The sequence below is a fragment of the Protopterus annectens genome, chromosome 6.part0 (genome assembly GCF_019279795.1).
Source record: "Protopterus annectens isolate FY-2018-M chromosome 6.part0, PAN1.0, whole genome shotgun sequence".
NCBI classification, from domain to species: domain Eukaryota; kingdom Metazoa; phylum Chordata; order Ceratodontiformes; family Protopteridae; genus Protopterus; species Protopterus annectens.
In genome coordinates, this window is record NC_056737.1 from 817785469 (window position 1) to 817804197 (window position 18729).

General features: G+C 38.0%; 1 protein-coding gene across 1 annotated transcript in view; it reads right to left on the minus strand.

The window, feature by feature from the left end:
- HIF1A (hypoxia inducible factor 1 subunit alpha) overlaps positions 1–16048 on the minus strand; it is a 1533321-nt gene extending 1517273 nt beyond the window's left edge. The window contains exon 1 of the mRNA XM_044074492.1: positions 15715–16048. Coding sequence (XP_043930427.1) covers positions 15715–15743 — 29 coding nt within the window. The 5' untranslated portion in view covers positions 15744–16048. The remainder of the gene's footprint in view (positions 1–15714) is intronic.
- Positions 16049–18729: the final 2681 nt, after the last annotated feature.

Below are 18729 nucleotides of genomic sequence, written 5' to 3' on the forward strand. Positions count from 1 at the left end.
GACTCTCCGGCTGACACAGACATCCTCCAAAAGGGTCTCGCTGAGACAGATACCTGGTGTCAAAACTATGGCTTCAAGTTAAATGCTAAAAAGTGCAGAGTCATCCCCTTTGGAAAAAACAAAGTACCCACAAACTGCCACATAGGTGGTAGCCCCCTAAATAAGGAAGACATAATAAGGGATCTGGGGACCCAAGTAGATAGGAACCTCCCCTTTGATAATCACATTGCCAAAGTGGTTAGAAAATCCTTCTATGTGGCCCACCTAATCACAAAAGGGTTTGCATCCAGATCGAAAGAGGTCATTGGGCCCCCTCAATGCATCACTCATCAGACCCATCATTGAGTACAATGCCCCATTTGGGATGTACCTTACAAGACACCTGCAACAACTGGAAAGACCACAGAAGTACCTCACCAGGAGGATCACCAGCCACAAACAGACACCCTAAGCAACTCGAATGAAGAAACTCCAGCTGTACTTGGTTGCATACAGCCTACTCAGAGGTGATCTCTGCCTGACATACAAGGCCGTGTCCAACCCAGAATTGATGGATAAGCTCCACCTAAAGAAAACCATATCCCCTCGAGCCACAAGCTACAGGGATCTAAACCTCAGCACAACAATAAATAGGACGTGCTGGAGGGATAGATTCCTGTCCCAGAGACTTCTCATGCTCTGGAACAAGATTCCAATCTACATTAGGCAGAGCTCCTTGCTAACCCTCTTCAAGAGAAACCTTGACGAGTGGATGGGAAACAGAAAGTTTACTCCAGGGATCACTTCAATGGCTCTGCTGGACAGAGGCACAGGGAACTAATCTAAGGGGGTGTCGAAAGCCAACACATTCCGGCTAGGCTTATAATGCCTTTGGGCAGATAGGTAGGTACTAGGCTATGAATGACTGATGCATGCGGGGTTGATGTATGAAGGCGGTTTGTAAATACTCAGGAGAGTAGGGGGGCCTAATATAGAGCCTTGGGGAACTCCTAGTATCACAGGGAACCAGGCAAGAAAAGACCGACATATAAATGCCCTCTCTGGGCTGAATCTAAGTTTGTTGTGAGACACCATATCGAAGACTTTTGATAAGTCTAGAAAGATAGAAGTTATGTATTTACTATTGATTCTGTAAAGGTTGACAGTGTTAGTAAATGACATTAGTACTGTGGTATGGGCAGAAACTGTGCTGAGTACTGGTTAGTAGCTTGTTAGTATGCTGGTAATCCATGATCTGCTTATGTACAATTCTCTGTAGTTATCTTAGACAGAGGGGATAAGATTGCAGTTGGTCAGTAGCTAGACAGATCAGTTGAACTGCCTCCTTTATGAAGTGGGATAATATGGGAAGTTTTCCAAATGGCAGGGACTTGGTGTTCTGCTACTGATCTGTTGATAAGAATTGATACTGGGTAGGCAATGCCGTCAACAGCTAGTCTTAAAAATTCTGCTGGCAAGTTGTCTGCAGCCAGTGTGGTGGGCTTTAGTTTTTTAAGTTTTTTTATTGTCTCAGTTGAGGCAGGTGAAGGGAGATGGTGGTATTGTCTTTTTTTCTCAGTGTAGGAGTGAGTAGCTGGAATAGGAGTCAAGGTCTGACTGTTAGAGAGGGCTAAAATAATTCTGGTAAAGTATTTACCGACTTGGGTAGCAATGTTATCAGAGTTATTATTAGCAGTGTTGAGGTGTGCTGGCTTTGCCAGATAGGAGTATGTTGTTTACTGCTGACCAAAATGTTTGTGGATTATTTCGGTATTTGTCTTGGACGTCAGATGAACAATTTATTTTGTCCTGTTTAAATTTCTTTGCTTTGTTTCTAAGTTCTTAGTAAGTCTGCTTTGCAATTTGGGATTTAATTTTGTACCAATGTTCCCAGGCTTTGTCTCTTGCTTTAAGCAGTGACCTAGTCTCTTTGTTTAGCAATGGGGCAAAGTTAGACTCAACTCTTATAATCCAGGAAGGAGTCCATGTGTTTAGGATAGAAAGGAAGGTAGTATTAAAATATTCTACAGCATCTTCTAAGGGAAGTTGTTTAAATGGTGACCAGTTATGCTGTTTGAGGATGTTTGTGAAGTAGTTGGGGTTAAGCTTTTTTGTTCCTTGTCAGTAAATACTTAATTGGGTTAGCTCACTGTCTAAGTAGAAAGGTTGGGAGATGGTCACTGAGGCTGTCAGAGAGACGGCCAGAGTAAGGGGAGTGGGCTGGTTTATTTAACATCCAGTTGCGAATGGAGTGCTTATTAGATGGCTTGTCAATCTTCGTGGGAGGTTGTACGAGTTGGGTGAAGCCAGAGTTTGAGATGATTGGTGGAGTTTTCAAAATTACATTTTGACCAGTCAATATTAAAAATCACCCATGATTGTTTAATGGGGCAGTGACTTTGTAATCCTGTCTATGTTTTCTAATGTAAAAATAAAAGAAATTGGGTACTTGCGTATTATCGCAACCAGATTTCCAAGGGGTAGAAATCCTTTGTGTTTTGCCTAAGTTATTAATATTAGACTAATACTACTAAATACATCCCTTTTAACGCTATCACACTGTGTGCGACTCAGGAAGAGAAATAACAGTCACATTTTGTCTTTCTCTGGGACATACTTTTCCAATGGGAGTCACTGTGACAGTAAATACACCTGAGGGCTGCTTCAGTCTTCATAATGCAATGTCATCTTCCAGAATTTCCGAAAATATGCCAACTTGGGATGATGTGTACTCATGCCACTGTGAGTATTGGGTTGATCCTGACTTTTACACCTCACACTATTTAACAATTGGAATTGCAGTGGTATGAAAGCCTTTCAATGTACTTTCTAAGAAGTATCCAATGAAAGTGATGCACTGTCAAAAGTGTTGTTTTGCCAATTTTTTACCATCTGTTGGACTCTTCATACTAATGGATGTGTTACGGAGGTTTTCTTGTTGGTTATAAGACAGTGATATTCTGGGTTTTGCACTTCTATTTGCATACCATGATATTTAAATGGACGACCGGTTTCCTTGTAATTCTAGTCAGTGAATGCAGTGGCTTTTGCTTACAGTACTCATTTAGTAGACAGCAGTGGTCCTTCTTCGCAGGACTCAGAAGCAGCAGGCATCTTTACTGCATTCCTCATTAAGTTACATATGGGCATCCTGCACACAACTGGTGCTTCTTCCTTTTTTTTGATATATAATCATTTTGGAAAGTTTTGTTAACTAAGCTTGTGTGACTTTTAATGTAAATATGACTCACTTCTAGCAAAACGAGCACCAATATGCCTACTTTTATAACAAACCCTATGACAGTGCATAAAAAAGGACTACAAATTGTCATACTATTACTGACAAAAAGCACGACTGATACACTGGATGGTGCTGACATTACCGTTCATCAAACCTTAAGGCTTGTAGATCACCCGAGACATTTAATAGTGTTCAGTTCATCGCCCTCTTTTTTTTTTTTTAATCAGGATTGCAGAGATGGGATTAATCAATAACTCATGAAACTGCAAATGTTCATCCAACAAGAAATCAAACAATATGGTGGTGGTGGAGGATAGTATTTCGAAAGAACACTATACAATGATTAAAGTACAGGGACCTCTACTACTAATGTTAACAACATGTAGAAAATTGTGTACTGTATATATATATATATATATATATATATATATATATATATATATATATATATATATATATATATATATCTTAAAAAGCCAGACATATTTAAAACATCTAGAAAGTCACTACACATCTCAAATAACTAGAAAGACCTCAGAGGTTTCTAACTAAGAAGATAATAAACTTAACCCTGATCTACCGCAAAATGCTGAAAGCACTGTCCCTTATATTCATTTATCTTATAGACTCCAGAGGGGAGAGCTATGCTTTGCCTTCTGTGCTACTGGAGACTCTGTTATCCTGGATCTCTTGTATGTTCACAAATTAAACAGGGCCACAATTACCAGAACCAGGGACCTAAAAATTCACCAACACATAAAACTCGACGGAGAAAGGGATTCATCATATAGTGCCTTCCCACCTCTGGAACACAACACAATATCCATGTAGACTAAGGTAGACTATCAGCCTTCAAACAGACCTTGATGGCTGGGTGGTCCTAAATGGCCTAACCTCCTAAGTAAGGGCGGGTACTGACAAAGCATAAATGGTCACATGACTACATTTCCCTGAAACTCCTATGAATGTTGAATATACAGGTCTGCATAATTCATCTGTGGTGATAACCATGTCCCTTACAAAGGTTAATCCAAATAAAACCAATTTTTCCCCAGTGTTCTGGTTAATGGGGGGGGGGGCAGTGATCAGACTTAACGCAACAAAACTGTTTTACGGCTTCAGCTTTTCCTTAAATTAGCTAAGGCCTAATTCACATGAACATTAACTCAAAAGAAAACAAACATGTTTGAGTGCACGCAGTATTCTAGAGTACAACAGTGGCACTGTATGGACTTCAAGAATACTTTCACAACTAAGATGCCAAAGCTTAACATACTGAATAAAAATAAACATACAAACAGATGATTGCATCTACTATCATTTTGCAAGGGCTTTTTTTTTTTTTTTTACTTACAACTGTAAAAGTATGATGATAGGATGACTATGCCCTCCAAACTGTACAAAGATGATATACATCTGCTGATTCCACAGTAAGAGAAAATGAAAAGCTGACCCTTCTAGAAAGTAATGCTCTGCAAAAAAAAAAAAAAAAATTCTTATCACAACAGTATATGTTTTTAAATGATTACTGCTGCAGTAGCCCAGATTCACGGTGGTACAGCGGTAGCGTTGTTGCCTCACAGCAAGAGGTTCTCCTGTTTAATTCACAGCTGGAGTGCCTTCTGTGTGGAGTATGCATGTCCTCCCTGTGGTCAAGTGGCCTCCAAAAGACATGCGTGAATGGGTGTGCCTTGGCTGAAGGTTGGGCGTCAGGCTGGCAACTCGGCACCATAAAAATCTACTACCAATCATTAGCGGGCCGGAGTTCCACTGTGGTGACTTCTAACCGGGAAAAGCCGAAAAGACAAACTGCTGCAGTAGCCCAACCTATGTGGGGTATGTCCTGCCAGACACATAACAGCCTGCCAGTTTGCAAAGCATCAAGGCACTTTCCATGTGCCCACACGGTTATTCACCTCAAGCCTGGATTATGAAACATTTCTGTCTCTACCACATAATCTCGATTTTTACTAATCATAGGATTTGGATTTTGAAAAGTCAGTGGATGTTGGTGCTGTTGACCATACAGACTCCAGGTACAACTGTAACTTTCTCACATGGAACAGTGCTAGAGGTCAATCCAACCATGAGGTAGCTCCAGCATGTAAACTCCCAGCCAGGCAAACAATAGTTAGGCAACCAAACAAAAAGCATCACAAGAAAAAACACAGTGGCTAACATTATGATGTTTAATAAAAGAAAGTACATACAAACACACCAAGCTTTCACTTGCCTGAAATCCAGATCTATAGGAATGTGATGATATGCATCTTTTTTTTTTTTTTTTTTTTTAAATCTAAGGTCACTAGGAAACTTAAATGGGGAATAAGGGGTAACAAGTTGTGAAGTGACAGTATTTTGAACCTGGCAATATGCCACAAAAATCACATGATACACAACAGTAAATCAAGATTTAAAATACATTAAAAGCTTATTATGACCCAACAGATGTATATTTCATATGAATTGCTCACGTAAATATGATGTATGCCTTCACTTCAAGTAAAAATTAAAACAGAGATTCCACTTAACTGCAAAAAGCTTGCAGTTCACAGTCTAGCTACCCATAACTTCAAAAGACCATTTAAAGAGACATCATCATTCAAACTTGGGGTTCATTTGCATTCAATCTCACCTACCATAACAATTCATGATACTCCAGCTTATATTCAACAGCTTCTTTTAGGATTTTTTGTTATTTTTTTTTTTAATACTGGAAAAAGTCTTATTTTCTTTACACAAAACATTGTGTTTGTATAAGGCATTATTTTAAATTATTCACATTCAAATCATATTTTACTAATAACTCAATCTGTTTTTCCTACATAGTAAGCATGGCAGTGATCGCAGAATGTTAAATAAACAACCTCCCACTCAGAATAACACACTGGAAAAAATTAAACCTGTAAACACAAGTCTTTAACTCTCTAAATACTCTCCCTTATATAAAAAGTGATACTGCTCACAAGCCCCACATTTTTTGGTTCCTAGATTTCCTAAGCTATAAACTGTCATTGTCATATTTATATACCTTTCAATCCTATCTTTAACATTAAAGTGCCATTTATATAGAAATTGTGATTTGTCCTCCATTTTTTTCACCAGCTTCTTAACCACATTCAAAAATTTTCCAATTTTTTCAATAACTGACTTTATCATATCACTTTCAGCACCGTACTTTAACAACATATTTCATTCAAAATTTTGTATGTCATCCTCATTGTTGAATGACTCCTGAACTAAACCCTTGCCTGACAGTGAATTAAATTTATATTTTCTCTCCCTTAGAATTTTTAAGTAATATAGCGATTGAGAGAGGTTTCTTTGCAAAGATGTTAATGGATGAGAAGGAAGAAATTTTAATTCTTTCAAAAGGTTGGTGTCTTCTGAAATAATTCTAGCTAAGCGAACCATATGGCCCTTTAAATATTTCCTCGTTTGAAAAGGTGATCACTTTTAAAAGTGTAGATCATTACTGGAAAATGTTGGTTTCCTGTAGATACTGGATGTAAACCTATTTGTCTCAAAATCTTTAATTATTATAATATTCAAACAGTTATTAGACTCACAGGAGCAGTTACTGGTAATTTTTTTAAAATCTGTGGTATTACTAACAAATTAAGTAAATCAATGGTAATTTTTTTAAAAATCTGTGGTATTACTAACAAATTAAGTAAATCAATTTAACTTAGCAATATCCACTTTCCAAATAAAAATGTTGCCAAAAATTGTGAATAAAGTCACTATATGTTCTATAAAACTTAATTAAAAAATGTTTGTTTCCAAAAACCACATAACAGCATCAGCATAAGGGGGGGGACATGTGGCACCCATGTTGGCCTGTTTAAAATACTACTCTTCAAAATATATGAAGTTGTTCTTAAGTACAATTTCCATTAATTCTCCCAAGAATATCATTTTTTACTGGTTAAAAAAATAACTAATTAATGCTTCTCAGAGCCACTCCAGTGAGATGGGGGATACAAGAAAACAGGTCAACCACCTCCAACAATTACCAACAATGAACTTTCAGGGTAAAATTCTTGTTTAATATGACCTAAAAATATCACAAGAATCTTTAAAAATATACACAAATTTAGACCCAAATCGAGTTTTAGATCCATCTGCAGCCACTTTGGGTCTAAATGGTGGGTCTCCAATACTTTTATGTATTTCTGTAATTACAAACATGTTACAAATCAGTGGAAAAATCAACTTAAAAAGAAAAAAAAAAGGAATTATAATCTATAATCCCCTGTGAAAGGATCACACAAATAAACCATTTTACTTGAATAATCCACTGTATTCATTAACATATCACACTCCCCTTTATCTGGCTTCATTATACTTTTTTTATGTTGAGTTAATTCCTGCAAACATGTTTCCTCACTAGTTAAATTAGAATAATGTTTAATCTTCTGAAAAGAGAGTTTCCTAAGATCCTTAGTAAACAACTTAAGGCATACATCACAGTTACTTGAACAATTCATACGAAACGTACTTTTATCAGGTCATAATAAACTTTTAATGCATTTTAAACTTTGATTTACTGCTTTGTGTCATGTGATTTTGTTACATTATGGTATAACAACTGGTGTTGTAGGACTGTAGATAGTTCTGATGAAGTCCGAATTGATACTGGACAAAAGCACTTAACTTGTTAATAAATGATTCAGTCTGTACTTAGATAGTCCACATGTTCTGTTTCGGGCATGTCTGAGGTTTATGCTACTGGCACTGGGATTGCCACAGCCACGTCTCAGGAAACTGGAGATAATGTAGCTAGATTACAGTCCCTCCGTTGGTGAAATTACTAGCACATCAAGTTACGGCTACTCACAATTTAACTTTGCATTCCTCAGGTGTATCCAACATTGTAACGGTCACTACGGTTGCTGGCAGTTACATTCAGGAGTTGCCTTACAAGTTACATTCTGGGCCTACAAGTGGATTGGTTGATGGGTTACCAATATGGCAGCAGCTGATGGTAAGTGTAAGGAAACTGAAATTTTGAGAGGAAATGAACAAGGTGGACTGGTTTCCATGCAGAACACTCCCACAAGAAATATTAACATGAGAATGGAGTGACTCATGGTAACACTGACTGGCTATTTGTCAGCAAGATTGAAAGGTTTTGTTTCAATACATGGTTGGCCAATTTTCCAGCTTTTAATAAAAAAGCTCCATGACATGCAAGTAAAACTTTCAACACCAAATTAATTGCATTTAAAAAGAAGTTGACCAAATATAAAACTTTACAATTAGACAATAATGCATTTATGCCCATTGTGTACCGAAAGGTCTTAAAGTGTACTAATTCCCTAATGAGCCTTTCGAAGGATAGACTTATACAGGACTAATTAAAAGCATTTGACGAGTGGATTTAGAACTATCAGAGTTTTAACTTGGGGATAATGAATTACAACTGACCAAGTTATATGATGAAATTCAATGTATTAATGAATCACTTCAAAGGATCTGTCATTAAATGTTAAAGATAATGTGTACTCTGATGTATTTAAGAAAAATGACAAGATTTTAAATGTCAAACATGGGTAAATGAAAAAGTTAGAGACGAGAGACATTATGCTAACTGTATGGTATATCCCCCAGAAATAAAAAGACAGTTTATGCCTTGAGAGACACATCCCAAGAAGGTCTCGTCCCACAATTTTGTGGATAATTGGGATCTTGACAATGACAGAATTTAGACCATTCCTAGCCCCCACCCCCAGAGAAGGTCACAAAAATAGCCCAATGGAACAGGCTAAAATTCCAAGATAATGGGAATTATCCACAATATTTGAAGGGGGATAGCCGGCATCAGGGGTAACTTTTTAAATATAGATGGTCCTGGGGTAACTTTTTAAATATAGATTGTCCTGGGGTAGAGAGTTTTTTTATTTGAATTCTTCCCTTGATGAAATGTAGAATTCAACAGTAAATCCTAGCTGCTACTTCTTACGAATTCAAGAATGACTGGATAATAGACGGAAACACTATTTTAGTTAATTGCAATGGTTTTAAGATTTTTAAATTATAGTAACTTATTAAATTGACCACAGATATTTTGATCATTTTAGCAAAGTACTTACTTTCATACCAAAACACATTGTTAAATATGGATGAGAGCCTTTTGGACTTAAAACATACATTAGGAAACTGAATTTTGCTGTTATGTTCCCCGAGGACCAAAACAGTAAAAAGAACAATGGAGTCTCGAATCAAGGTTTAGGTTTTAATAGAAAGGGCATTTACAATCCCCAGTTACATGTTATGTTGAATTGAATTTGTTTGAAAAGTTAAGTGCCAAGGATCTTGGGAAACTCTTCCTTTGGAAAATTAAGCGTTATTCTAATTTAAACTAGAAAGGAAATATGTTTGATGCAAGAATTAACTCAAAACAAAGAAATAAGAATAATGAAGTCAGATAAAGGAGGAGTATGGTGTTAACGAATATGGTGGATTATTCCACTAAAATGTTTAACTTGCTCAACAACGATAAGCGATACTATAGTTTCAAGAAATTAATGTAGCTTACAGTAAAATTGCTACTTATTCATATGATTTTTGTCACAAGGGGCTTAGATTATAATTCCTACAAGTTAAAAGTCAATTTTCCAGCAATTCCTAACATACTTGGAATCCCAAAAATATGTAAGTATTACAAAGCTCCTCATTAGCACTCAAGAAAAATCTTGATGATTGAATGGGTGACAGGAAATTCACCCCGGGGATCACTTCTGTGGCTCTGCTCGACAGGTGCACAGGAAAATAATTTTCTTGGGTGGTGAAAGCAGGGTACCTTTTTGGATAGGCTTATATAGGCCCTAGGGCCAATAGCCTAGTACCTACCTATGAACCTATTAAAGACTGTATTACTAAAGACCCACCATTTAGACCCAAACCGAATGCAGGTGAATCTAAAACTCATCCTTTGGTGGTATTTGTGGACAGGAAAATGAAGAGATTTATGTCTAAAATGTACATATTATTTAGAAAGATTCAATTTTTTTTAGGCCATACTAAACCAGAATTTTACCATGAAAGTTCATTGTTAGTAACGGTTGATGTGGTCAACAGATTTTCTTATATCCCTCCATGGCATTGGATTGGTTATGAGAAGAATTTTATTAGTTGTGAAAACTAAAAACCAAAAAAATGTAAGGCTTGTAGGCAGTCAGTTTATGTGGGAGATTTAAATGTTTAATTTTTTTTCAGCATTATGATTGCAATTCTTGGGGGGGTACTTAACATTCGGCAATCGGTGCCATCCTTTCTATGAAGGAAAAATAAGAGCAAGTTTTCAAGAAAGAATTTATGAACACTTATGATTTAAAGGTGAAAAATGAAAATAATGCCTTATACAAGCCAAAGATTTTATATAAAGAAAATAAGGAATATTATTTTTTATTACTGGAAGATAACAAGGAACCCTACGGGAGCCTCTTGAGAACATAGGCTAGAGTATCATGAATTGTTATGGCACACATGACTGAATGCAACTGAACCCCCAGGTTGGAATGGTGTCTCTTAAAATGTTTCACATTACGGTCAGCTAAACTGTGAACAGTAGTTAATTGGAATGGCTCTGTCAATTTTTATTTGAAATGAAGGCATACATCATATTTACTTTAGCAATTCCTATGAAATTTACTTTAGCTTTTAATGCATTTTAAAAACTGATTTGTTGTTTTGCGTCATGTGATTTTTTTTACAATTTGGTATAAGAACTGAATCTGTATGAATGTGGGCAGTTCTGTTGAAGCCCTAATTAATAATAGACAAAAGTGCTTAACTCTTTAATGAGAGACACCCACTACCATCGGTAGCCTTAGTGCATTACTCAGAACTCATCTGTCTGAAACAATCTGTTGTGAAAGACAGAAATAGAGATTCAGACTTTCTGGAAGGATTAAAGGACTGCTGGGATGGGAAGGCAAAGGAAAGAGATCCTAGGATTTCCTGCTTTGTTTTTGGAGCATGCCTGCCACCGCTTTTTAAGCATCTGCTTACCAGCAGATTGCGTACACTTTTTTTTAATTATAATTGAAATTAGACGAGGGAGATTAGAATCGCTTGGTAACCTTGGAACAGGAGGGCTGGAAAAAAAGAGAGAGTTCCCTTGAATCAGCTCCCCCCTCTCATTCCAAAAACAAGTTTCTTATCCAATGGAGAATTCAAAAATTCATTTTTGACATCAGTGACAGCGGAAGAGTCATATGTTCAAAATTGACTTGTGGGTACTAGAAACCAAATTACACAAAACAGACTTCCTCTTCAGAATATGCAACCAATGCCCAAACATCCCTCATACTCACACAAATTGGCAAGATAAACTTCAATACATGAGCGTGACAGTTGAGAATTCTGATAACAAAAGTTGTAGAAAATATACTTTCCCCCCAAAACTTATCAAACGTCTTCCCTTATCCCTGTCAAATTGAGGGATTAGTGTTAAAATGTTTAAGCAGCAGCTGGGTTTACTACAACTGCAGCTGCTGGGTCAATTATGAGATTATGAAACTTCTTCTCCAAGTACATTTAACTTATTATTTCACTATATGCTGTCCTGGCACCGTGGAAAATTAAGTCATGTCCCATGTCAGGATTTTTTTTTCTGTCCTCTTCTTTCTCTATCTCTCTTGGTGAGGGGTCCCCAATTTTCAGTTCTTCAACTCTTTTAGGAACTGCTGTGACATGCACAACCAATAAGCTAGAAACATAGCCCGGTTTGGAATCTGGTTGCGATAATATGCAAGTACCCTTTATTATTATATTAGTTTAACTTTATTCTATTTTATTTGTATTTGTTAACCATAGTCCAATAATCATTTACAGACACTGCCTAGGTGAAAAAGAAAATATTTTCAATAGGAATAACAAAAGCTGTAAATATAAAGAGAATGCAGTCATAAAAATAACAATCCTAAATTACACAATAAAAGATTTTAATTATTCAAAAAAACTCCACGATGATTGGCAGACCAGTAAATCCATCATTTCCCACATAAAAGAGATCGGTAGCTGTACTGAAAATACCCCTGAACTCAGATTGCAACTGCCTGTTTTCTATATGCATGTTGCCACAAGACTTGCACAAATGCCAAATAAATATCCGGGCTCTGCATGTGGACAACTCTGAAAATCTAAACTGAAAAAAAGGAGTGAACAACTGCAGCATCATGGATCACTTCAAACTACTTTCAGACGCTGAACTGATGAATCATAGGGAAAATTTGTGGCAGTAGATTTTTACGTGCGAAGTTGCCGGCCCTGCCGCACAACCTTCAACGAAGGCACGCACATTCACGCATGTCTTTCGGAATGCCACTCGACCCGCGAGGAGGACAGAAGACGCTCTAGCTGAGAATCGAACAAGAAAACGTCTTACTGTGAGGCGACAACGCTACCGCAGCACCACCGCCGCAGTTAAAATGCCGAAACTCTAAAATTGTAAAATGAAGCACTTTCATTGTTTTTATTCCCAACAGCTTCTTAAGAATGAAAGAGCTTCACTATACAACTTTAGATTTTCAGCATTTTCCTTCAGATACTCAACTCTTATATTTTAATTAACACACATAATTTAAGCATGTACTGCATCTGCACATACAATCCAAACGCATGCGCAGTACATGATTCACACTCAAGGAAGAACTGCAGAACATTCAAAGTCCATTCATACCATGGCATTATTTAAAATAGGTAATCAGGTTCTTTCTTTAAATAACGTCATTGTATCACAGCAATAATCCAGGACTGTGTGTGGGTATCACACAATTTATCCCCACCCAGTCGTGGATTATTGTTAAATGATACAACAAATGTTATTCAAAACAGCCCAACCTGCATGCCCATTGTAAATCGAACATATGCTAAAAGAACAAAGCCTGCTAAACAAAACTAAAGAATCAGAAACGTGCCTGATTTTCCCTGCATTTCTGAACCGTCCCTCCTAAAAACTCGGTAGAAAAAAAACAGCAACGGAGACTCCAGTAGTGCACTGACATACTGTGCAAGCGTGGGGACTTAAATTCCATACGCATGTGCACTACTTCAGCTAACAAGGATGAGCGAGGCAAGCACTACAGCCCCTTTATATATATATACACAAGGACATTAAGTAAGACTGTACAACAGCAATAATCCATTTCAGGATTTATCCATGGTTAGCCTTGTTTAATCATTCAGGCTTCACCCTCGTGATTAAACTACACCAAACGTCTGCAAGTCCTTTTACACCATCTAACAGGACTGGATTATTGCTTAAATACACGTGCTTTATCTAAAGTTAACTTCAACATGTTAGAAAACCAATATAATAGTATGCTGGTGGATTTGCTGAACCCGGTAAGTACATAGAAAAATAAACAGAAATGAAGAGAGAGAAGGAATTAGCATAATGTACAACCCATTGTTATCTAATAGTAATGACTTTGCTCCCTTCGGTGCTGCTTTATGCAGTCTGATTTTTTTTAAATATTCCGTACGAATCTCCCGTGGGGGTCACTAAAACTAGGCAAAGTGCAAACAAATTAATATTGAGCTCTCAGAATTTCACAATTTAAACTACTCGTTATTTTACTTGGTTTTGTGAAGGATGCTTTCTGCCACTACATCTCAGAAAAATGGGACCTTACAAGGTAGTATATGATAGAGGAAGTTTCTTAAGTGTTCGCAAACAGATTAAGATGCCGATACCTGGAAAAGTTAACTCTGCAAGTGGACACTGCCCAACCAGCACAACTCAGGCCAACAAAATTAAAGAAATAATTACAGCATAAACTAAGTACAATGGATACATAGTGAATGGCTGCATGACATGTGGAATGTAACTCCACTTCTCCAATAAATACAAATTTAAAAATTGTAAATCATCCCAGTGCAACAATAAGTGCGCTGTAAACCACTCGCATTTAAACAGCTGTTTACATCAGTACGCTGCTAAAAAAAAGTTAATTGGCATCCCTAACCAGCTACTGCTGCTTACACGGTCTAATAAAACCAAGAACAAAAATGCAGCTAGATTTGACAATTAATTTGTTTACAGTCGATTGTTAATAGGTAAAGTTACTGGACAAAACTTTTTTCAAGGTTGATAGCACGTTCCGTTTAGTTAAGAAAATTGCATAGGGATCACAAACTGTAATCATGAAGGTTTCAAACACCGGTCTGAGAGAAGCAACTCACTCAGTATTTCATTGATTTAATGTGTGTGTAACTGGCATTTGCCTAGACCCATTTAATGAAAAAGAAACCAACTAAACGCATGACTGTATGCATAAACAAATGTGAATTTCCAGCAAATGGAGTCGTAAGATTTCCGCACAAACTGATCAGTCTTGAAAACTCACTTAGATCCTGAACACACACCACACTCACAATGGAAACATAAAAGAGACCATATTAATGAAAGAGTCTGCCCCCCCACAAAAAAAAAAAAAAAAAAAGACACAAGGCTGCTGTAACTATCATTCTAATCAGTCATCAAGGCAACATTTAAGTTCAAGAAAATAAATAATACAGAGTAAATTAATACACACATTCAAGCTAGGGTTGCCACCTTTTCAAATGCCCAAAGTGGGACATTTTTGGTACAAACGTCAGATTCTGCAGGGCAAAACATACCCACGGCCAGTACAAAGGACAGAACTTCAGTTTTTTGCCTAAATAAAAGCTTATTCTTGTAGCATTTTAGTTGCTTATTCAGTTTCTTATAACATTTAGGTGTTTCAGATACAGAATAACTGTTTTATGCAACTGTTACATAAAACATAGGAAATGTGTTTGTCCTGAAATCTCAGGACATTTGCCATTTTTTCAGTTTTTTTGCAGGACACAACTGTCCAAAGAGGGACTGTCCCTCGCAAAGTGGGACAGGTGGTAACCCTAATTCAAGCATAAATGTATTCACTAAAATCAGGTGATAATGTCCAAGTTCAAGAAGATTAATAAACTGCAATCAGTATACAAAAACATTACAATCAACGAACCTTATATTACCCCATCTGCATTAGAAAACTCCTTCTCTCGCCGATCACATATCTGAGCTAAAACATTTGCAGCAACCGAGTCTGTCTGATTGTGGGGGGGTCTCTTCACTCGGTATAACTTTTTTTTTCTTTTCAAAAGCAGTGATCGGTTACAAATAAAGGAATGAAAGCCAATACTAACGCAGGACTGAGAATAATTTCCAAAAGTAAGACAGCAACAGTGCAGGTACACTGACATTAAATCGTACAGTGACACAATAGGTTACCCCACAATTCCTAAGGGGAAAACGTTCCACAAAGGTGACTTGTAGATCCTTTCGTCACGTTCCTGCCAGTTTAACCTCTGCATCAGTGCCCCACAAAATGGCGACGTGGACAAGAGGAGAAAGCAAGAAAACCACTAAAAAGATCAGCAGAAAGTTGCTGCAAACACATTTAACATGAGAATAAAGACAGCAGACATTCTGATATTTGCAAACGAGGATTTTAATGTCTCACCGTTTTTTGTCACAAATGGTTGTCTCCATCAGATATATTCCAGAAAATCGAGAATTCTTTCAAGAGGCCTGTGTCACTACTGTAAATTAGTCTATAACTACAACGTAAAGATACCGCAAACTGACTGTAGAAAATGCTTTTCCCGACTGAGCAAACGCCGTCATCTGACGTCACTGGTACTGCCCCACACTCACAAGAATTGTTTCTGCCCAGATCAAGTTACAACGAAGTCTGTGCCTCACAGTCAACAAACCGTTGAACTTCTTTTCACACGCCCATTTCGTGCCCAGGTGCTCCAGTCGACTGTTGTCAATGCCCTTGCCACTCTCTCCCGTTGTTCCCACGCCTCTAGTCTGTCAGGGATCCCGCCTACTCAGTGAACGCAATTACGGAGGCAGAGGAAAAACCTGCCACTAGGAAGCAGCAAGCAAAGGAAGTTCAAGGCTATGCTCTAGTCGTGTTACTGCTAGGAAGTAGCAAGCAGAGGAAGTTCAAGTTTATGATTTAGTCGTGCCTGTTTTTTATCTTATATTTTTAAGTTTAACGCAGTTAGAACTTGCCTGTTTTTATGTGTTAAAGTGCTAACATGCTTTGCTGAAATCTTTACTGTAGCATTTTTTTTCAACATCTTTATTAAACATTTCCATTATTGTTTTCTTGCGTGTATACATACTTTTTTTTACAATTTTTGTTCACTCCAGCATTACATGAATTGCTCCCATAAACATACCTCTCAACCCCTCAGCGCAAGAAATTATAAGAACCTCAAGTCAGCGGGATGGCTTACACTCATACTAGACTAACTCCCCTTATGAGCAATTTTAAACCTAGCCAATTACCCCCATGTAAGAATCAAACTTTGCACCTTGTGTATGGAAGGTACCTTAACCATTATGCTACCCTTCCACCTCAAGAAGCACATCTGCCAAGTTTTGAACTCTGGTCCCACTCACCTATAGCCCACTGCATTAACCCACCACACCACACAGATCTGACAAATCTGGGCAAAGCCAAATATAATGGGGGGACAAGGTCCAAAAATAGGGACAATTTTTAAATATTGTTTTTATAAACTTTAAAAGTTAAAAGGGTAACAGCTTTAGCATTAGCATGCATTTTCTGAGGGGTTTGAAGTTAGAAACTCAAACATCTGTCATTACTTAGGGACTTTAATCCTAAATGATTTTCCAGAAAAACTCAACATTTTTGTGAAGAACGGACCAAAATATGAGGCAAAAATCTGGCCATTCTGTGAAAATCTGCACAGTCGAGAGGCATGTCATACATTTCATGTATTTCTATGTAATTTGCCCATTCCCTTTATAAATATCTCACTTCATGTTCTTTAATCTCTTTTACAATATTCAACAATTTATCTGCAGTCATTTACAATTTTGGTTGTCTTTTTTTCAAGCAATTTTTTCACAGCCAATGTTATTTTATTTATTTATTAGTTATTTGTCAAACATGCCCCCGGATTCACTATGTCCTGCACAGCGTGCGGGATCAGTGCAGGAGCTCTAGCAGGCAATATGTCTGCCGTGCTATCCAGGAACAGCCTGCAGGGGTGTGCATGAGAGCTAGTGCACTAATCCTGCATGGACTAAGCCCTTGTTTGCAAATCACCCCATTTGCAGGAGAAATCCATGCAAATGAGGTGATTTTGAGATGCAGGAAGTGACTGTCCGTGCAGGACTAGTGCAATCTGCAGAAATGTGCTCGGTTAGTAACCAGTTACATTTCATCAAAATTCAAAACGGAGCTGTGACAGCTCCAAATAAAGGCTGCATATCATTGAGGAAACATGCCAATGGCCAAGTATAAGGCCATTGGCATTGCAAAGAACATAAAAAAAAAATCAACTTTAATTATTATTTTGCGATCTCGGCTGTTTAAGCATAGGGCAGCAGCGTGCAAATGGGATCAGGGGGGTAATAACAAAATAAACATAAAATAAGCATTCTAACTAAAGTCACTATTCTGCCATGCAAGTCAATGACAGACAGAAGACAACATGGCCAGTGAGTAGTCATTGCTAAGGGGGGGAGGCTCAGTGTGAGACATGTAACCATGCATTAGCAGGAAATCCTATGCAAATGAGGGGAAGGATAGTGAATCCCAGTTTCCCCCAGCATGTGAGTCAGGTCACAACTGTGTGAGAGTAGGAATAGCTTGGTGCAAGCCTAGGAGTTAGATGACATCATGGGGATGGGGGGTGCCAGGCATACTGTAAACGAATTGGAGCCCTGTGGCTTGGGTTTGCTCCTAGCTTAGCACAGCTAAACTAGGGGTGTGTCTAAACTTGCCTAGCACTCTTTACAAAATCTAAATGGCTGTGAGCACTGCGCACCAGGTTTTACAGGAAGAAAAAAAGAGGTTAAACCAGGAAATAGCAGCAGTGTGCACATTTGAGCACTGTGTTTGCGCGGCGCACCCCTGAGCAATGGGAAGGGAAAACAGTAGTAGGAAGGTAATCAAGGAGAACTAGCTTAGCTGACAGGTGAAATGTATCAGAATCAGCCAATTACACAGGCAGCAGACCAGCCCAGCCCAGAACACCACTATAAACTAAGCAAACACCTTCCCCTCTGTTTTTTCCCAAACTCTACACCACCAGTGTAAACAAGTGGGGAACTTTTTAACACTCACAACAGCAAAATGATATGGGCAGCAATAGCTATCATACAACTTGTGGAAGAGGCTGAGGGTGGTGAGGATGTGAATGCTGTTGACTAACCCACAGTGAGGAGACAGAGAAGAGTGTACAGATGCAGGGTAACCTACCAGTGGCTACATGAGCTGGAGATAGTGGAGTGCTACAGGTTGGACAGGGACCTCCTACAGCAAATTGTTGAGCTGTGCCGGCCACATCTGACACACAGAACTAACAGAGGGGAACCCATCCCAGTGGATGCCGAGGTATGTGTAGGCCTAAGAATATTAGCTACAGGTGCCTTCCAAAGGCCAACTAGGAATATGATGAGGATTTCACAGGCATCAGCATCCAGGGTACTC